Here is a 23,425-nt window from a genome sequence, read left to right on the forward strand (position 1 = left end):
GGTTGTACTCTCTTCAATATATTGCTTTTCACTTTAAATATATGACTATCCCATAACTGATTATCAGTCGTAAAAAAATATTTCTCTGATTTTTTATATAATCATATGGGCTGGTAAAGCAATGCTTCTTTTAAAAGATTCAGAAATGCAAGTAGAATTACATATTCAATAAACTGATATCATGTATGATTTAATATTTTTTCAACCCTTAAAATTGTACAAAACTTTTCGGAAATTTTTATTTTCAAAAGAAAGTCGCTTTTATTTAAACCGAAGTACTACATACTTTCTGGATTGCGTTTTGACAACATTCTATTAAATCTATGAAATTGTACCTCATATTTTTAATATGGTTATTCATCTTTTTTAACTGTTGTTATTTTTTTTATACAAGAATACATTTCCATATATGCAGTAATTTCTAAAGGCTTAGCCAACAAAGCCCAACGAAGAATTAACATGCTTATCCTTTGAAGTTTAAATGAGTTTGTTGGTATTCTTTAACATGAAAGGAGGATAAAGTAGAATGCTCTATGATTAAAGAACGAGGGGATATGGAATCAGAGATTTGAATATGTTTACTTTACCATTATTGGATTGATGATTTAATATTTATATAGTGAAACCTGTAGAAACCGAACCTCTTCGGGACTTAAGATTTTGTTCTGTTTTGGCCGATGTTTGGTTTTATCAGGTTCACAGTGCATACAATTTGATATGACGGTTCTTAAGAACATGTTTATTTTATACAAGTTTTCGTTTTATTAAGGATTCGGTTTAGCCGGGTTTCACTGTTGAATCAAAGTCATTCAAAAACCCAATGCACAATATTACGTTATAATTATAAACAATTATCACATGTCGTTCATAAAGATCGATAATTTACAATTCGCTGTTTCAGCATCTAAAGAATTGTGGTGTACGTAAATTCTTTAAACGTACACCAACATCCTAACAACTACTTTAATACCATCACTTCATTTGAACTCTGCTTGCTACATGTAGTTGTATCATTGAAAATCATATTACATCTTAGTATTTTTATTTCAAACCATTGTTTGAATTCTTGATGTTGTTGACGATACCAACCAACAACAAGGTTTTGGTGTACGCTTTTGAAAATAATCTCACCAATGAATTGTATTCTGAAAAGATCCAAACCGATTGTATTCTGCTTTCTTTTTAGCTCAAGAATTTGCATGCAAGACAAGATGTTGGACATCGCTATATACACAATCATACATGTGTGTACATACGGGTGATTTTCTCGCTATGTTTAAGACACAACTGTGGTCATCGGCGGTTATCTGCTCCTTAGTCGGGTTAATGTCTCCTTGACTCTTTGACATATTCCCCATTTCCATGCTCAATTTTACATACAATGATGTTTCTGTTGTTTATTTGTCTATTTCAAAATCCAGATATGCACACCGATAAAATGAAATACAAGAACAACAAATCAGATACAATTGAATGGTCTGGTAAATTAGGAAATTAGTTTGACACATGTATCTGATTATACTCATCAATCAATAATGTGTAATGTCAAATTATTTATTTATCTAAAAAAGGAACTTCAAGATAAGCTGACACTTAAAAGGAAAAGATAGCCTGCAATGATTTCAGCTGCTCGTGTAGAAAGCCCCTCTAATACCAACTCTTCCAACATTGAATGTAAGCAAATCACGTCCCATATATATTTGTAATGAAACAGAACGAATATGTTCTAAAGTTAAAGTGTGTGTATATAAAGTTACAGCAACTAAGATTATAACAAAATGTTGACTGCTGTACCCCATTTTCTGACATTTTACCGATTGTGTCTGGGTTTTTTTCTCTCACAAATTGTTGTCAATATAATGGAATTTTATGCAATTGTTATACAAGAGAGATCGAGGTTTAGCTAGCTATAAATCCAGGTCTAATCCACCACTTTCTACATAAAGAAATCCCTGTGTCAATCCAGGAAAATGACAGTTGTTTTCCAGTCGTTTGATGTGTTGGAACTTTTGATATTGCCATTTGTTACTTTTCGTTTGAACTTTCCTTAGAGTTCGGTATTTCTGTTATTTTACTTTTTTCGAACTAATCCCTTATTTTTTTTCCAACTCGATCATTTTTCAAACGCTTGAAAATTTATCACTTTGTCAGATGATCTATCTCTCTTTACATCGTTTAGTGCTGGTAATATAAATTCAAATAAAATGATAGATTTGAAAATGAATCGATTTGTTAAAACACCGGAAGAGACTGATGTTGGTTTTAGGATGTCTAAAAGGGTTTCCTACAACTCTATTTTAAAATCATCTGATTGATGGGCCAATCAAAAACCTCTTCATCAATTTGTGCGGGACTTGTCTTTGTTAAGGTTAGTCTTTCAAATGTCAGCCATCTTGATAATTGATGTCGACAAATAGCACGATATTTTTTATTTGATTTAATTGAAACGAAAGAGTATAATAAATGTGGTCGTAAAAAATTTGTCATTGTCAATGACATGTAAATATAGGAAAAGAGCTCTCCAAATAAAACGCCTTTTGTGAATTCCAGACAAATACATAATCAACTGCACTACACTGAATCTATCATTTAAACCCTCTTTTTCTTTAATGAGGCTCTCTATGGCGAGAGTGTACATAGCAATCACACATTAATTGTATGATATTGATCATCCAAAAAAGTCCAATATAAACTATAAAAAAAAAAGACACAATTAAACAAATAACGTGTGGTTTCGTTTTATATTGGTAATGATGAGCGTATGCTTTAAGCTAATTAGTTTGGAAACGACTTTTCAACTTCAAAAAGGGCGGGAATATGTTTTTTCCTATAAAAATGTTCTGATCCCGAATTTGATGAATACAAATATTGTGGTCAAGCAAATGACAAATCTTAATCTGATCCTAGTATAAAATTTTGAAAAATAAAACAATTCGTCGAAACAAGAAGAATAAATGTGTTCCTGTAAATAACATGTTGTCTATTGTCTATTCAAATCGGATTTCGTTTTTACAAATAACGTAATAAATTAATACAATCAAATATAAATGACTCAGGTCTCCTCATCGCAGACGAACTGGAAATAAAAATCGTAGACAAGTATTTAATATTTAAACATAGTAAATATAACACTATGCTTTATCAATGAACATAATTGAGAAAAATACACTTTACTAACTATACAAACATCTATCAAAATGACACCCTTTGAATCAAAACGGGGACAGATCAATAGCTATAGTGAAACAGATACTCACTAAAGTGTTAATTTCAATATACTCGCTAAAGTGTTGATTTCAATCTGAACAACACTTCTCCCTGTGGACTATTTTATTTGATGGTGACAAGTGGAAGAATCCCAAATGTAAATATATAAATTAACTACGATAATTGGTTTCCCTAAAATAAAGAGACAAAGAAGATATCCCGGATTTACAAAGACGCTTAGGTCATTGATAAATTTGAGATATTAGCTTTCTCGTCAGTTTCATTCATGTCGAAGATAATAAAAAAAAATCGTAATCGTGGGGGGAATTACCCAAACAGGAAGTGGAGAGAGAAATAAACACAAGAATCTTACTAAGGATGTTCATGAATGAATTGGGGAAAAGGTTCAAGTAGGTTTTTCTTAACTAATTTTGGGAATCCATCAGCAAGAGAATTGTTTTGGTAAGATATATCTCAATGTTTTCCCCCTATAGTTATACAATTTATAACGTTTGTCAGTGTCAGATAATTTATTACTTATGTGCAAAAAGTCGTCCAAAATCTATTTGTATATAATAAATAGTTTTATAAAAATAAATCCCTTTTTCAAAAATACAGATCAGCCACTGCTTTAAGGGATCAATATCTTGCCTGCTGCAAAATCTGTGGCTCTATCGAAAATGTCCCTTTTTTAGTGACCCCACCCCCTTCAAGCCAGTGACCTATTGTTCAGAACCCACCAATCGGATTTATGGCCAACTTTTTCTTATCCTGAATAAGCATCAGATAATTGTCGCTGGACCTTTAGGAAACAAAAATGAAACAATTACCCCGCATATACTTTTCAATTGCGAAAAACTAACGAATTACCAAAAACCTACTTTCATTTCACTTTTTTTCTCTGATTTACGTCATCTATAATTCATACACTTCTGTTTTAGAAAACTATTCAGTTGAGACATAAGAAAATCTACAATAATTCAAGTAATAACAATCGGCTTAATGATGGATTTAAATGTCTCGAATGCATAATATGTAAACATGTCTGTTGCAAATTCACATAAGGATAGAACAAATTAAAGGACATGTTAAATACATGCTTCAGAAAAGGAGTGATTTTTTCCCCACGTTGTCTAGTCGTGACATTTATAAAGTGTATTTTATCTAGTAAAATGTGTGACTACATTGTATGCTTCTAAATCATCACCTCCATTTTTTTTCTCACTTGGAATTGAACAAAATTAGAGACACTTTATAGATGTAATTTTTATATTTGAACTAAATTTTGATATTAAAATTTTGAACCCAAATCGAACAACTCCTTTAAAAACAAGATCATTTTCTGCATATATTTTGTTTAGATTTGTGTTTAAATCTCAGAAGGTATAATTACCCAGATTACAAGCTCATTGGTAGTGGTATCTATTCTAAACGCGTGAAATAATTTCGGTTTTTCATTATTTCCGCGATTTTAATGTATACACTTTTTTAGCAGGAGGTCAATCGGCGCATCAAAAGTAAAGATACAAAAATGTATCTCTTCCTTTTGTCCTCCGCGGAGTATCTTAAGTTATGCTTTTCGAAAATGGATATTAGGAAAACAAACTGAAGGATATATGGTATCTATCCACGACACATCATTAGTACATGCACTGAAAAAAAAAACCACACACACACACATAAAGCAAAGGAACAGCGCTTTTATTTCTGTGTTTCATCTTAACGTCACAGTGAGGCCTCAAATATGGCGTACAACATACTTTCCTCTGCAAGTTAAAATCAAGGATGACTTCTTATAAAAGACTCAGTGACATGTGTACAAGATTGGGGTGTACACTCTTCGGTGCTTTTCAACATTCTTTACAAAAATATGGTCACGGGACAAATTTCAAATGATCAGCAGCCGCAAAATGGACTTATAACCTTAATCATACTTAATTTGAAGCATCTGGTGTAAAACCCACTTCTGCAAGGCTTAATCTTCGCATAGGAATCTTAAAGCCCAAAAATTTGGATAAAAGAAAGATTTGCAATAATTACTGAAGCGAATAATAAAAAAAAAACCCAGACACACCTGTATACGAGGGAGTTGTGATCACATTGAATGTGTCGCATATTTCGACTTCGCCAGGGTATCCTTTGATAGCTGTTCTTTAAAAGTGACCTTTCTTTGTTTTTTTTAAATGTGTTGAGAAGTATCTCTATTTTTTTTAATTTAATATGAATAAGAAAATTTCTAAAGAAAAATTCATGTAAATATTGTTAACTATAGATTGAATGATTCAATGTCGTTTGATTACGTCCAGTGGCAAATAGTTCATGCATTTTTTGGACGAAATTATCAAAGATAAAAAAAAAGTAAACATGAAAAATGTCGAATTCTTTGGACCTTAAACGACAAATGACGTAGGGAAAAACAAGTCATAAAATAAATTACCTAAAAAGAACGCTCTTACAAAAACTGAGGTACAAATGAATTAATGTTTGCTATTCTCTTTAATTTAGCAGAAATGAACTTATTCTAAAAGAAAATTCATTTCATCCTTTCTCCAACACTCCTCAATTAAAACATCTTGCAGCATTTTACGCTACTTTATCAAATCAAGGATCACATTAAATTTTATCAACGATAAAATCAGTTTTGAATACAAATCTATAAGGACTCACGAAAGTTTATTAATTACTAAACGTTCTTATTGATTTATTGTGCATTCTATTTTTAACACTTATTCCGCGTCATTGAAAATAAACTGTATCAACTTATAAACTGTATCAACTTGAAAAGAAAATAAAGTCTATTAACTCGTAACGAAATTAAACTGTATATTAACTTTTGTGACTTTGTTTCATAATATGAGAGGATTTTTTAAGTTGTGTGAAAAAAAAATTCATTTTTTTACAGTCTTTGGCTGTTGTTTTTTCTTCTTTCTGTTATGACTAGGAAAGAAAACTTATTTATAAAATTCACCGGCCACAGAATATCAAATGGTCGTCAATGTCCCCTAACTTGAAAGAACCCTCACTTATAAGTCTCTATGCCAGTAATATTTTTAATATAAACATTATCCTTTCAGAAAATATACATACAGGAAAAACAAGGTGGCGAGTTCCTTGATATTTTTTTTTCATGAATATTCTTTTGATTTAAGAATGTTTTCTTTTCAAATAAGTTTGACTAAAACACCGAGGCCATCAGCACTACATGTGTAGGTCCAACAAGTAAGATAACAGATAGAAGATATGTCAAATCAAGTACACCTAAACAAATGTCATCAATTGATATCAAGATTACGACAATCCTAGACGTAAATCTGAAGTAAAAAGACATGACAATGGGCAGACAAATCAAGATACAATCACTGAAGTAAATCTGAAGTAAAAAGTCATGAGAACGGACGGACAAATGAAGATACAATCACTGAAGTAAATCTGAAGTAAAAGTCATGAGAACGGACAGACAAATGAAGATACAATCACTGAAGTAAATCTGAAGTAATAAGTCATGAGAACGGACGGACAAATGAAGATACAATCACTGAGTAAATCTGAAGCAAAAAGTCATGAAAACGGACGGACAAATGAAGATACAATCACTGAAGTAAATCTGAAGTAAAAAGTCATGAGAACGGACGGACAAATGAAGATACAATCACTGAAGTAAATCTGAAGTAATAAGTCATGAGAACGGACAGACAAATGAAGATACAATCACTGAGTAAATCTGAAGCAAAAAGTCATGAAAACGGACGGACAAATGAAGATACAATCACTGAAGTAAATCTGAAGTAAAAAGTCATGAGAACGGACGGACAAATGAAGATACAATCACTGAAGTAAATATGAAGTAAAAAGTCATGAGAACGGACAGACAAATGAAGATACAATCACTGAAGTAAATCTGAAGCAAAAAGTCATGAGAACGGACGGACAAATGAAGATACAATCACTGAAGTAAATCTGAAGTAAAAAGTCATGAGAACGGACGGACAAATGAAGATACAATCACTGAAGTAAATATGAAGTAAAAAGTCATGAGAACGGACGGACAAATGAAGATACAATCACTGAAGTAAAAAGTCATGAAAACGGACAGACAAATGAAGATACAATCACTGAAGTAAATCTGAAGTAAAAAGTCATGAGAACGGACGGAAAGATATACATTTAGTCAAACCATTGTTAATAACTATAAAGATGATTGCAGACGTTTTATCCTTTTTTTATTTAAAACAGTTAACTGTCTTCATAATATACATTAAATAAGTAAAAGAGGGACGAAAGATCCCAGAGGGACAGTCAAACTCATCAATCGAAAATAAACTGACAACGCAATGGCTAAAAAAGTACAAACAGACACACAATAGTACACATGATTCAACATAGAAAACTAAAGAATAAAAGCTATTTTGTTGCTGGACATTTTTTCAATATTTGCCAATTTGACGTAGATTTTTCGAACAACGATGGTTATCGTTTTACATTGTAAAATGTTTACTAGAAACGAATACTATTTCCAATTCTGTATCATAACATCAATTTTCCATTATTTTCCTTAAATCACTATTTATCCTCTACAAGAAACAATGTCACAAAAAAACCCATAATAATTTAGCTTTTTGTCAATCTATTTTTGATAGACGTGTAATTTAATATCGTTCTATGTTGTGGTCTGACTTTAAGGCATCTTTGTTAGTACAGCGATTTTTATTTGTACACTTAGTACAAAGATGTCATTAAAACTAAAAAGTATTTTTGTCAGTACAGCGATGTTATTTATACACATAGTATAAAGATGCCATTAAAAACAAAGGCATATTTATCAGTACAACCATTCTATTTATACACATAGTACAAATATGCCATTAAAACTATAAAGCATCTTTGTCAATACAGCGAATTTATGTATACACATAGTATAAAGATACCATCAGAAACAAAGGCATAGTTATCGGTACAACCATTCTATTTATACACCATTCTATTTATACACATAGTACAAAGATGCTATTAAAACTATAAAGCATCTTTGTCAATACAGCGAATTTATTTATACACATTGTATAGAGATGTCATTAAAACAAAGGCATAGTTATCAGTACAACCATTCTATGTATACACATAATACCAAGATTCAATTTAAACCAGGGCATAGTAATTATCAGTACATGAATTTCATTTACACACATAGTGCTAATGTGCCACTAAAGTTTGCCTCAAAGAAAGAGACAAGAAAGAGCCCCCAGAATTACAAAGACACTTAGGTCATTGAGAAATTTTGAATACTAGTTTTTCGTCATTTGTTTCATTCATGTCGAAGATAATAAAAAAAATCGTAATCGTGGATAAAAAATAACAAACAGGAAGTGAAGAGAGAAATAAACAAAAAAGACTCGGGGAATTATATGAATGAGTTGGAGAAACCCCCTTTTAAAAAAGAATTATTGAGAATGGAAATGGACAAAAAAATCATGTAATTGTCTTCTGTGTTTTTTTTTTTTATGGAACTGAACACACGAAAGCCTTAATTTGCACAGGATATTTTTAATAGCATATAGAGCAAAGGACATTGACCTGCAACGAATAACAGAAATATGCACATATTGGTATAAATTGTGTTTCATATCTTAAAAAAAGAAGATGTGGTATGATTGCAATGAGACAACTCTTCACAAGGGACCAAATGAAACAGAAATTAACAACTTCAGGTCATATCCAGAAATCAACGCCACTTTGCTTATTTGAATATTATACTAAAGAAATCGGATACGGGTCACGGAAATAACATTAAAATGATAGGGAATTTTGAAATAATGTCTGTTTTAATTTTAATTTAAGTGATAGACAGGTTGCCGGGGCAGAAAATGAATATACACAACAATATACACCATTTAAACGAAACATAATGACTGTTGTTGCAAAAATACAGGTTCCTGAGCTATTTTAAAAATCGAAGCGAAAGGCTCTTAACATTGCAGTGTAAAATACAGGCTAAAATGGCTGAAACGTCAAATTTGCAAACTTCGTGTTGAAAATTAGCTTACAAGGTCATTACAAAAAGAGGTTGCCGGAGTGAAATATGAAACTTGAATTTCCAAGGAATAAGCAAATCCAAACCTTGTATGTGTAGTCGTTGAACTCTAGGTTCCCACGTAAAATTAAAATGTCACTATTTCAAGAAGAATAAACTCACGAAAGCACGAAAAATTCACTAAATTCGCGTTCATTGTTTTGATTTTGACCTGACAACTTTACGGAAATATCAAAGTGATTGTAAATAAGGACTCTGTGACGGGCAACTTATAATATCCGTGTTTTAAAGATTTTAATGATATCAAGCCTATCAAGCCAGTCCAGTTCAAAGTACTATCACGTGGTACAATTCTCATTTACATATTATGAATATTAATTAGCAAAACCACTACTAATTTCTGGCTATGTCACGATTTTCAACAATCATCAAAGCCCATAGCATATTTGGAAAATTGATTTGATATAATTCATTACTATATATAAGATCATTACCATTGCGTTGATTTAAAATGATAGGTTAATTTTACAACAACAAAAAAAGATTGTTTTTATTCTTACTGAACGGAGGTTAGATGTAAATAAGTATAAATAATGTTTACATATGTGTAAATTAACGGTGTAATGCAGAAAAAAGCAATATCACAGCTATGACTGAACGCAATGTAGACGTAAATGATCATACGTACAAGTATATACATTTGTTTATAACATGCATAATTTATCATTATTGCTTTTCATTATTTACACGGTATTTTTATACACGGTGTAATTCAGAAAAAGCAATATGGTTTCATGTCGTTGCATCACTGTGAATCATTTCAATTATACGGGATTCCCATTACGCAATAGAGAGAAAAAAAGGAAAACCCAATTAGATTACTCCAATGCAATGCTTAATTTAGAAAATTTAGAAATCATTTTGCAACATAATGACGGAAATCTAAAAAAGGAAACTTATATAACATCACAGAGATTTAAAGGAACAGCATGGTTAAGTCTGCCTCGATATATCAATAGTTAATAGTCAATCTTAATGGCACGCCTTCTTTCAGCTATAAATAGATAATGTTAGACTTGTGAGTTTTGATTCAACATTTTGTGTTTTCTGTCTCAATTTTGTTAGCAAGATGTTAAAAAGTTTAACATTTTTATTAACTTTAAAAATATGGTTTTTGATGACCGTCATAAGTCATTTATTAAGCATGTAGTTTAGCGGTTGTCATTGGTTCATGTCTGTCATATTTATTTTTCGTAAATTATTTTTCATAGACTAGACCGTTAATTTCATGTCGGGATCGACTATACGGAATGGGTTTTTCGCATTGCTGAAGGTTGAAGGTCGTTCGGTTGCCTATAAATGATTTCATCCACCGTATTTGAACTTTTGTGGATAATGAGAAACAAATCCACAAAAGTTCAAATAAGGTTTATTTTTTTTATATAAAAGTGATAGGTATCATCGTTTAATGAAAAAGGATTGCGTAAAAAGGACAAATGTACAGTATGCAGTTCAATGGTTGTCGTTTGTTTCTGTGTATCATACATTTTTCGTTTATTGTTTTGTACGTTTGTACATACATCTTGCTTCTAGTTTCCTCCTTTGAAGTGTTTTAAATTAGTCATGCAGGTTGCAAGCTTTGGCTCATTGTTGAAGGTCGTTTGGTTGTTATATTAATCTCTGGTGGAAAGTTGTCTCATTGACAATCATACCATATAACTCTTATTTGTATATTGATTATTTTATGATATTCCTTTAAATTATGTATTATACCTGTTATTTCATTTTGTGTTTTTTATTTATCTTTTTGCAAATATTATTTTCGTCGAACGTTTTAACTCCGAAATAAGTCATTATATTTAAGAAAATGACGCATCCATCTTATTCTAAAGATGGTGTAGTTATATATGCTGATGGAACAAATAACCTGTCACTTTGGTTTTAAAGAAAGAGTATCTAGTTTTAAAAAGAAGGAAAACAGGCGTGTTCCAGCTGGCCCCTAAACAAAAATATGTATTCAGTCTAGTTCTGTGTTAACGGACGTCATACTAAACTCCGAAATATATAAAATAAACTAAAATTAAAAACCATTTAAGACTAGCAAAGTCCAGCTCCTGACTTGGGACAGGCGCCAAAATGTGTCGGGCTAAACATGTTTTGGAGACTGATTTGTCGAAAAAATCGTAGTCTATTTATGTGTTTCCCTTCTTGTTCATTATTATCAATTTTGAAATCTCCTTTGAGTTCTTTTTAAAATAATAACATGAAATATCATGTATTCTTTAATCCGACACCTTCTTATCAAATATAACACAATAAAAACTATATCAAGAAAACATTATTTTTGACAAATTTATTGATCGCAATTTTTTTAAGTATAAGAAGAAAAAAAATCGTTAAGTAATACTTACTTAAAAACTCGTTACTAAGCAACTGTCAACAAATTATCTTAGTTCTAAACATTGTCTTTTATAATAAATATTATAAGTAGCTTAAGGAAGGAAGTATTCCGGAGAGAACGCAATAAGTTTCCGGAAAAATCAACTTGCGATGAAGTAGGTTCTGTTTTTATAATGTGAAGGATAATTTTTTTCGAAATATTAGAATAAACGAGAAAAAAACCACTTAACGGTATCATGTAAAAACAATTGCACCCCTGTCATCCCTCCCTACACCCATCACCCCAATTTTACAAAACATAAAATAAACAAAAACACTAACTAAATTAGACGAAATGCTACCCCCTTGGTTTTACATGCAGGGTGAGCCATGGAGGGTTTATTCCTCCCATTTGTTAAACAATGCTTAACAGTAATTTTGCGGCAATATAAGTTCTGAGGTAAACCGAGTAATCTAAATTTCCACAAAATGGGTGTGTTACATTAATAAAATATAAAAGTTCAAAGTGTAAGCCAACATGACTGATTATCAGCACGTTAATAACGTTGAGCTTGTTTTCAGTAACTGCATGCAGACGTTCCCAAACGGTATTACTTTTTATTGTTTTTGCGGACATACTCATACGGTATTACATTTTATTTTATTGAGTAGCTGTGGACACCCCCTTACGGCAGAACTTCTTATTGTGTTCAGTAACTGTGTACATACTCATACTGTATCCCGATTATTTACATTTATGTTCAGTAACTGCAGACACCCCATACGGTATTTCTTCTAATTGTGTTTAGTAACTGTGGACTTCCTGACGAGGTATAACTTTTTGTTTTGTTCAGTAACTGTGGACTTTCTGATAAGGTATAACGTTTTGTTTTGTTCAGTAACTGTGGACTTCCAGATAAGGTATAACGTTTTGTTTTGTTCAGTAACTGTGAACTTCCTGATAAGGTATTACGTTTTGTTTTGTTCAGTAACTTTGGACTTCCTGATAAGGTATAACGTTTTGTTTTGTTCAGTAACTGTGAACTTCCTGATAAGGTATAACGTTTTTTTTTCAGTAACTGTGGACTTCCTGATAAGGTATAACGTTTTGTTTTGTTCAGTAATTGTGGACTTCCTGATAAGGTATAACGTTTTGTTTTGTTCAGTAAATGTGGACTTCCTAATAAGGTATAACGTTTTGTTTTGTTCAGTAACTGTGGACTTCCTGATAAGGTATTACGTTTTGTTTTGTTCAGTAGCTGTGAACTTCCTGATAAGGTATAACGTTTTGTTTTGTTCAGTAACTGTGGACTTCCTGATAAGGTATAACGTTTTGTTTTGTTCAGTAACTGTGGACATCCTGATAAGGTATTACGTTTAGTTTTGTTTAATAACTGTGAACTTCCTGATAAGGTATAACGTTTTGTTTTGTTCAGTAACTGTGGACTTCCTGATAAGGTATAACGTTTTGTTTTGTTCAGTAACTATGGACTTCCTGGTAAGGTATAACGTTTTGTTTTGTTCAGTAACTGTGAACTTCCTGATGAGGTATAACGTTTTGTTTTGTTCAGTAACTGTGAACTTCCTGATAAGGTATAACGTTTTGTTTTGTTCAGTAACTGTGAACTTCCTGATGAGGTATAACGTTTTGTTTTGTTCAGTAACTGTGGACTTCATGATAAGGTATAACGTTTTGTTTTGTTCAGTAACTGTGAACTTCCTGATAAGGTATAACGTTTTGATTTGTTCAGTAACTGTGAACTTCCTGATAAGGTATAACGTTTTGTTTTGTTCAGTAACTGCGGACACCTCTATGTGGTATTACTTTTTATTGTGTTCAGTAACAGTGGAACCCTCCCTCATACATTATAATGGTGTTCAGTAACTGTGGAAATCATACGTTATATCTTTTTATTGTGTGCAGTTACTGTGGACATCTTCATATGGTGTATCAAAAGTTTTATTGTATTCAATTATTGCGAACGTTCCCATACCGTAATACATTCTATAGTGTTCAGTATGATCTATCTACGGACAATGGCCATCCTACGGTATTAATTTCTATTGTGTTTAGTCAGCGTGAACGCCCCCATACCATATTACTTTAAATTGTTTAACACCTTTCTGTAGTTTATCTTTTTTATGGCATCATACAGAAAAATGTTGTCTCATTGGATTTTGTTGTTTTTTTCTCTAAAATTTCACATTTTTTTTAGGGGCCAGCTGAAGCAAGCCCCCTGGTGCGGGATTTTCTCCCTGTATTGAACAGGCTGTTTTCTGCTCTCTTTTTTTTTTTTATCACTTTGACACATTCTACATTTCTATTATCTATTGTATCCCTCTACCTCAGAATAAAGGGAAAGGTAACTATGCCGGATGGAAAGCCTATTTCATTTATTATACAGTAAACAAAGTTACATTCAAAGTCAACAGTGACTTTTCTCAAGGTCATTTCTAATATAAATTGTATGGAATGCACTATGAATATACTCTTTCACCAAGTATACATGTACATGCAATGGGATTTCAAAGCTTGGCTATTCTCCTCTTGGAATAAACCCTAATATATATTATATATGAACTGTTAAAATAAAGATGATGTTTATGTATTGATATCTCATCATTTTTTATATTTGTATCTCCAAAATGTTTCTTTTCATTTCTCCTAATTGTTTGTCCCATTTTTAGAAAAAGAAAATAATAATATTGCAAGGAGATAATGTTTCCTCTTAGGGAGCTACCATTTGATTTTTAGGGAGGGGGGGGGGGGGGGGGGGGGGGCTAGGATGAAAAATTTTGTCCTGCTCTTTTTTAGTTGTAATCTCTGTCCTGCCTTTTTATTTTTTACTCAGTCGGTTCTACCTTGTTTTTACTAGTTTATCCTGACTTTTTTTACCCAAATTGTCATCCAGCCTTTTTTTTTGCCAAGATGCTCATCCTGCCTTTTTTTTTACTCAGAACTCCTGTTCTGCCTATTCTTTTCAAATTTCATCCTAGCCCCACCCCCTCCCCCCCCCCATAAAATTCAAATGGTAGCTCCCTTAGATTAAAGACGTAACTCTGTGGAATTTGATAGTACAGTTCTTTCGCATGAAAACCTGAGATGTTCATTCGATACATTTGATTTGGTTCTCTTATAAAATATAAAAATACAGTTGTAATGAAAACAAAATATTTGTTTAATTTCTGCTAAATGTTTGTTCTCTTTTTGGAGAGAGACAAATGATAAAATTCCTTTTAGATCAAAGACGTGACTCTTGTGGAATTTATAACAGTTCCTTCACATAATAACCAGACATATGTTTATTCGAAACATTTGATATGGTTTTCTTACAATATTTAAAAAAATATATCAATATACAATTGTAAGGAACATCGATCACCTTTCAAATTATTTAAATAATTGTTATGATTGTTTGACATTTTGTTTATATAATTGTCTTGCTAAGCATCTTCGTTTGTTTGTCTGACGTCCATTAATCACGTGAGAAATGAATGATATACAACACGGAAGGTAACTATCATTTGTACGACTTTGCTGTCATACTATTAATAAAATCTGGAATACTGTTAAAGACAGGCGAAAGATACCAAACTCATATTAAAGATTGTTGGTGTTCCCGTATGAATGGTTTTACGCTAGTCATTTTTGTGGCCCTTTATAGTTTGCTATTCGGTGTGAGCCAATGCTTGGTGTTGAAGACCGTGCTTTGACCTATAATGGTTTACTTTTATAAATTGTTACTTGGATGGAGAGTTGTCTCATTGGTACTCATACCACATCATCTTATATCTATCATAAGTCAAGACAAACTGACAGTGCCATGGCTAAATAAAGGAAACAGTAGTATACCGCTGTTCAAAACTCGTAAATCTATGGCCAAAAATAAAATTGGGGTAACAAACTAGAACTGAGGGAAACGCATTAAATATAAGAGGAGAACAACGACACAACATTAAAATGTAACATACACAGAAACGGACTAAGCATTAGACAAAATCTGATGAGAATAAAAAATATAAGGGAAACGCATTAAATATAGAAATATAGAAAGAAAATGTTTGACAAACAAAAGTTTACAAAACACAACATAGAAAACTTATGACAAAGTAATAGGAACCGAATCCAATACTGGGGGAGGGGGGGGGGGATATCTCAGGTGCTCCGGAAGGTTAGGCCGACGTGTAACGTGGTAACCATTTAAGAAAAGTAGCAATTATTTAAACGACTTTGCTATCATACTATTAATAAAATCTTGAATACTGTAAACGAAAGGCGAAAGATACAAAGTCAAAAATTAACTGAAGGAAAACTGTTCAACAAACACTTGGTTTACAAAACACAACATATAAAACTCATGACTAAGTAACAGGATACTGCAGAGGGGGGAGGGGGGGCATCCCAGGTGCTCCTCAACTACCTATTATATCTATTGTTAATTTGTTCTCGTCCCGAACATGCATGTAATATTTGACACTGGCCATTTAGCAATAACAACCAACCAATCAATCTCGTACATATAAATAAAAGATATTTGGTAAAATATCAGTACTACAAATAACGCTAACACAATGGTTCTGCTTATAATTTAATAGATTTTATATCTAAAAAATATATATCCGGCTGATGTCAGTACTTTGAAGCAAGCGTAAACCGGATGTGGGCGTAACCTTTAATGAAACAGCAGACAAGAAAGAACTATAATTTCAAATGATTACATATAGAAGAACTATAATTCCAAAATGATTACATTCTATGCAGATATCACAGAGATTGATCAGGCGCGGAACCAGTGGCTAATGAAAGAGAGTTCCCATCCCCGGAACAACCCTTTATCCGCCAATACTTGATTCATGTTTGTTTGAACAAAAGGAGGAGTGTGATGAACGTCTACGAAACAGCAACCTAACATTTAAAAGACATATCTGATACATACTCAATGTAACATAAATCGAACAGTCAGGCCATAGATTTTCATCGTTTATAATTTTGCCAATGATGGCACAATTACGATTGTAGTATTGGACACTTTTTTTTATTTTTTTTATTTAAATCATGAAAGAACCGTCATTTTAAATTTGGTTCAATTCTTTTTGTTTCTAGAAAACTACGTAAATGAATTAGAATCTCTTTGATGTTTACATTTGTTGCTTACAATGATTTACCAGACGTAAACGGGTAAATAACCTGTTGTAATAAAATTACTGACTTATCAGATTACTCCAGCCATGGACAATATCGCCTACATAACAACATGTGAGGAAGTACTTGAAACGGACATGAATCTAGTTAGACTGATGAATATTGAGTATGTTATTGTGTTCAATATGAACTTTATTGTTTTCTTTTTAATAACATGTTCTTTTATGGCTTGATTGAAAATTTAAAAATAATAGCCTATAATATACAGAAGGAAAGCGTTTTCTTTTTAATAACATGTTCTTTTATGGCTTGATTGAAAATTTAAAAATAATAGCCTATAATATACAGAAGGAAAGCGTTTCCTTTTTAATAACATGTTCTTTTATGGCTTGATTGAAAATTTAAAAATAATAGCCTATAATATACAGAAGGAAAGCGTTTTCTTTTTAATAACATGTTCTTTTATGGCTTGATTGAAAATTTAAAAATAATAGCCTACATGTATAATACACAGAAGGAAAGCGTACAGCAAGAAAACTTGATTTATCATCTTGAGATATCACAGCAAAATATTTCTTTGAGGGTCTAAAAAGTAATCTAAAAATACCGATTTTTTTAAAGACACTATAGGGTTTGGACAAACATTGGAGAAAGGACATTTACACAAAGTCAAAATAGACACAGAATATAGAATGGGGAATTAAATAAATAGAAGAACAATGAAATGTTGACCTCCATAGAGACCTTCGTAAACGGCATATCAAACTCAACAATTCATGTTTTATTACTGTACAAGTATTGGTGTGGCTGTACTGTCCGATTATCATTTTATCAACCGAACATTGCGATCATTCACAACAATTCATGTTTTATTACTGTACAAGTATTGGTGTGGCTGTACTGTCCGATTACCATTTTATCAACTGAGCATTGCGATCATTCTCAACAATTCATATTTTATTACTGTACAAGTATTGGTGTGGCTGTACTGTCCGATGATCATTTTATCAACCGAACATTGCGATCATTCTCAACAATTCATGTTTTATTACTGTACAAATATTGGTGTGGCTGTACTGTCCGATTATCATTTTATCAACCGAGCATTGCGATCATTCTCAACAATTCATGTTTTATTACTGTACAAGTATTGGTGTGGCTGTACTGTCCGATTACCATTTTATCAACCGAGCATTGCGATCATTCTCAACAATTCATGTTTAATTACTGTACAAGTATTGCTGTGGCTGTACTGTCCGATTACCATTTTATCAACCGAGCATTGCTATCATTCTCAACAATTCATGTTTTATTACTGTACAAGTATTGGTGTGGCTGTACTGTCCGATTATCATTTTATCAACCGAGCATTGCTATCATTCTCAACAATTCATGTTTTATTACTGTACAAGTATTGGTGTGGCTGTACTGTCCGATTATCATTTTATCAACCGAACATTGCTATCATTCTCACTCCTTCAAAATTTAATAATAGTTGATTACGCTTTTGCTTAATTTGACAACATCAAGTGTCTATGGCAAATTACTTTTTGTGAAGTGTATTTGTGGAAAGGTAATATACGACTGCTTGTTAAAAGAAATTGTTGTGTCAAGTATGACTGTTTCTTATGGGAATGTACTAGTTTCGTGATTCGCCTTTTCTCAATCTAAAGAACAACGTGTCCTTTAGTTTTTGAAATGGCGAATAGATAGCCTATCAATAAGGCTATGAAATAAATAGTCATTCCATAATTGCAATTGCCCGGAAATCGAGCGAGAAGAGCAACGCGTTTGTGTAGTAGCCAATATATCATATTAGAGAACAATAAACAAATGTAATCACAGATTTTAATCAAATATAATTCATACTGTGCGCTTTCCGTGTTTTAAAAGCGCTTCAAACGCACAAAATTCATTGAGTTTTATTTTTAGTTTCTAGCACTGCTGGTGGACATCTAGTTCCTGTTGAGCTCATGCAGTCGTTAGTGCTTTGGTAATGAAATGATTTATAACATACTCGGACAAGTTTGACCTTCAAATGTACTTTTGTAGTTCTTTTTGCTCATATATAGCTGCCCAGGAATTGAAGTATTTTTACATCTTTGGGTGTCAGATTTTTGTGTTTTAGCGTTCGTAATGAAGGTTTGGACAAAGTGTACCAATTCATGATAAATGAACAGAAATGTAAAAATCAGGCGAAAGATACCAGAGTGACTTTCAAATTCAAAAGTCGAAAAAAAAGCTGACAACGCCATGACTAAGAAAGAAAAAAGACCAACACACAAACAATAGTACACACAACACAACATAGGAAAACTAAAGAATGAGCAACACGAACCCCACTAAAAAATGGGGGTAATATCAGGGCTTGAAGTCATAAAACTTTGTTCAGTGCTTGGAGCACAAAAATCATGCTCGAAACATGAAATCCAGTACAGATACAGATATAAACTTGTTGATACATGTATATATGTAGACTTTATAGTGGCTTAGGACAACAACATGTATAGATACAGTAGAGAACTTATTTGTATATGTAGACCTTGTAATGGCTATGTACAATACTATGTATAGATATAGCAATACACTTGTTTGCTTATGTAGACTTTATGGTGGCATAGGACAACAGTATGTATAGATTGACCTACACATTTGTTTTCTATGTTGACTTTGCCGTGGTATTGGACAACAATACATGTGTGTGTAGATACAACAAGAAACTTGTTTGTATATGTAGACTTTGTGGTGGCTATGGACAATACTATGTATAGATATAGCAATACACTTGTTTGCTTATGTAGACTTTATGGTGGCATAGGACAACAGTATGTAAAGATTGACCTACAAACTTGTTGTCTATGTTGACTTTGCCGTGGTATTGGACAACAATACATGTGTGTGTAGATACAACAAGAAACTTGTTTGTATATGTAGACTTTGTGGTGGCCTAAGACAACATTATGTATAGATATATCAATAAACTTGTTTTTATATGTAGATATCATAGTGGCCTAATACATGAAAACAATATGTATAGATTGACCTACAAACTTGTTTGTATGTAAAGACTTTAAAGTGGAAGATATTACAACAATATTTGTAGATATAGCAATACATTTGTTTGTATATATGTCAATGTATGTAGACGTTATGGGGCCTAAGACAACAATATTTATAGACGTTGTGATGGCGTAGGAGAACACTATGTACAGGTACAGTAATAAATTGATTACATATGTAGACTTTATTGTGTCATAGGAAAACAATATGTAAAGACATAGCAATTACCTTGTTTGTATATGTAGGATTTAGTGTGCTAAGAACAAGTTTATGTTTAGATACAAAATTAAACTTGTTTGTATATCTAGACTGTGCAGTGGCATAGGACAACAATTTGTATATAGATATAGGAATATATTTGTTTATATATGTAGATCTTATGTTTGCCTAGGACAACAACGTATATATATATATATAGCATTATACTTATGTAGACTCTGTGTTGAGTTAGGACAACAATATGTTTAGATATCTATATAGCAATAATCTTTATTGTATATCTAGACTTTATTGTGGCTAACGACAACAATATGTATAGATACAGAAATACACTTGTTTGTAATGTAGACTGTATAGAGACCCAGGACAACAACATGTATAGAATTAGCAATTTTGTTTGTATATGTAGACTTTACGGTGGCCTTAGACAACAATATGTAAAATGTACACATACAGTAATAAACTTGTTTGTATATGAAGACTTAATGGTGGCTAAGGACAACAATATGTATAGTACAGTAATAAACTTGTTTGTATATGAGGACTTCATGGTGGCCTTTGACAACAACATGTACATATACAGAAATAAACTTGTGGGCATACATTATGTAAAGACTTTATAATTACTTAAGACACGCTATGTACATTATGTACAGTTATAGCAATCACTTTAATTGAATGTGTTAACTTTGTTGAGGTCAAGAGCATCAACAAACGTGTTGGAATCTGCAGACGTTATGGCTACTTAGGAATAATATGTTTATATACAGAAATAAACTTAAATTTATATGACTGATACTTGCTGGTCAGGTGGTTAAGGACAATAAATTTGAGAATGGAAATGGGGAATAACAACCCGACCATAGAAAAAAACAACAGCAGAAGGTCACCAACAGGTCTTCAATGTAGCGAGAAATTCCCGCACCCGGAGGCGTCCTTCAACTGGCCCCTAAACAAATATATACTAGTTCAGTGATAATGAACGCCATACTAATTTCCAAATTGTACACAAGAAACTAAAATTAAAATAATACAAGACTAACAAAGGCCAGAGGCTCCTGACTTGGGACAGGCGCAAAAATGCGGCGGGGTTAAACATGTTTATGAGATCTCAACCCTCCCCCTGTACCTCTAGCCAATGTAGAAAAGTAAACGCATAACAATACGCACATTTAAAATTCAGTTCAAGAGAAGTCCGATGTTCTATACTATAAATGTTGATTGTATATGACTGTATTCTTTATGATTGTCTATGAAGAGAAAGGGTTAGGTTTTTGTAACTTTTGTCTCTATTAGTAGCCTTTTGACCTTAGAATACATGTGTAAAGTTTAGATTTCCTAAAATCATATCAATATAAAAACTAAATCAAAAGTTTAGATTTCCTAAAATCATATCAATATAAATACTAAGTCAAAAGTTTAGGTTTCCTAAAATCATATCAATATAAAAACTAAGTCAAAAGTTGTTATGTATTGTGTATGCGATTGTCTGATACCTATTTTTTGAAGGTCAAGGTAACAAAGTAACAACTTTTCAAGGTCAGGATAAGAAAATAACAAGGACAGGATGAAAAAAAAAATATAATACAAAATTAAACAGTAGAAAATCTTTTGAAAGTGACCATGTTATGATTAAATGTAGACATTTGAATCAGTTATGTGTATCAAGGTCTTGGAGGAGGCGATCAACATATATACATGTATGTATTGTTTATCTTTTAGTCCATTGTTCTCTATTTTGTCAGCTCCATCCAACCCCTCGTGTGTGTTCTAAATCATTTGTGGATAAGTATTAAACAAAAGAATGTGCTTTGCTTTTGGTACACACCATTGTAATAAACACCAATTGCAATGTCTTAATATGGCGTCAAAATGTAATGAATGTCTTAAGTTTGCATATTTGTTTTGTTTGTATGTGTGTTTGTGTTGTCTAACAGACTATCTGTGTTACTTGATTCAAAAGTATCTACCAAACGTGGCCTAACTTTGTCAAACCTAGATCTGAAATGTCTGTACATATACATATATGATTCTAAAATACATTACCCTATTTATAATAAAGAACTAGGGACATGACCCCTTTCCCCTTTTTATTGATACGGGAATGTCATATTAAAAAAAACATTCAAAAATGATTTTTTTAATCAATTAAACCATGTATATACTGTATGGTATATAGATTTCTTCTCCAATAAAATCAGAAAGGGAAAATTTATAGTAATATCACTATATATATGCTTTTGAAAATTCCAATTTATTTAACTTAGAACTATTTTCAATTATTTATGACAATTGTATTTCATTGATTTGTGTTTTTAATTACATTGATTGTATTAATACCGTTAGATGTTAAAAACAAATATGGAAGAAAAAACACGTGTGGTACACAATATTGAAAAACAATTATCGTTCTACTGCACACAACAAATTAATCAGAACAAAACACAAACACGATAAAAGGAGTACCTTAATCCCCGCCCTTTAATTGTTAAATTTTGTACTTACAACCCGTGGTGATGGTGAAAACTGTGAACCATTTTTTATGCTGATCCTTGCAACAGTATGTCTACCATTATAAATATAGTGCCGTGGTGTTGTCGCAATTCTCCGAGGAAAATCAATAAGAACAGGTAGCTTGAGCCTCCATTAAGAACCACAATATGTGATTTTACTACTATAATGACAGACTCGATAAAGTTAAAACGTTAAGATGATTTCTTAAAATCAAATTTTAAAATCCATCTGAAGCTTGACTTTTGATGGTGGCAGCAGTCGGAACACATTGTTTTGACGATAGGTTCAAAATAACAATTATCTCCGCTTGTGGTCGAACTACGATGTTGTGGGTGGCTGATTATACGAAGCAATTGTTCCAAAACAATGAACAAATTGAAAAATTAATTATCCTTCTCAGCTATATCAAAAAGTGCATGAAATGGCGATTGACAAAGTTATTTATAAAATGCATTTTTGTAGAAGACTGTCTATTCCATGCAATTATCAATTACAAATGATTTTATATCAATTCAGAAATACGATGTGTTTATGCTATTACATTCTAAACAAAAATCGTACAGAACATTTTCCGTGTGTAAAATTGGTCATATCATTGTGTATATTTGTACACAATAGACGAAAGTTTTGTGGAATTTTCCCGTCTTTCATATCCATCAAAAGTAATGGATTAATTAATTTGGCTTGTCGATTTTATCGGTTTTTGAGATTGAAAGTTCTATGTCGGAAGAGGAGAATAGTACAGATGATTCGTGGTCAAGTAAAACAGATTTATTATTTACACTAATTTGATAGGATTTTCTTGTTAATGATTCTTAAAGATTCTACACAATCTTGGCCAGATTGTCAATGTTGTCAGCAGCTCGTCGACAAAA

General features: G+C 32.1%; 1 protein-coding gene across 2 annotated transcripts in view; it reads right to left on the reverse strand.

Annotated features, from left to right (window-relative positions):
• Positions 1-23,425, reverse strand: part of LOC139503897 (innexin unc-9-like) — a 107,749-nt gene that overhangs the window by 58,565 nt on the left and 25,759 nt on the right. The window contains exon 1 of one of the 2 annotated variants that reach the window (XM_071293896.1): positions 22,542-23,170. The exons of the other annotated variant lie outside the window; for it this stretch is intronic. Within the exon in view, the coding sequence (XP_071149997.1) occupies positions 22,542-22,573 (32 nt within the window). The 5' untranslated portion in view covers positions 22,574-23,170. Of the gene's footprint in view, positions 1-22,541; positions 23,171-23,425 lie in introns of those variants that run through there. 2 annotated transcript variants of the gene reach the window in all.

The sequence above is a fragment of the Mytilus edulis genome, chromosome 14, assembly GCF_963676685.1.
Source record: "Mytilus edulis chromosome 14, xbMytEdul2.2, whole genome shotgun sequence".
Classification (NCBI taxonomy): Eukaryota; Metazoa; Mollusca; class Bivalvia; order Mytilida; family Mytilidae; genus Mytilus; species Mytilus edulis.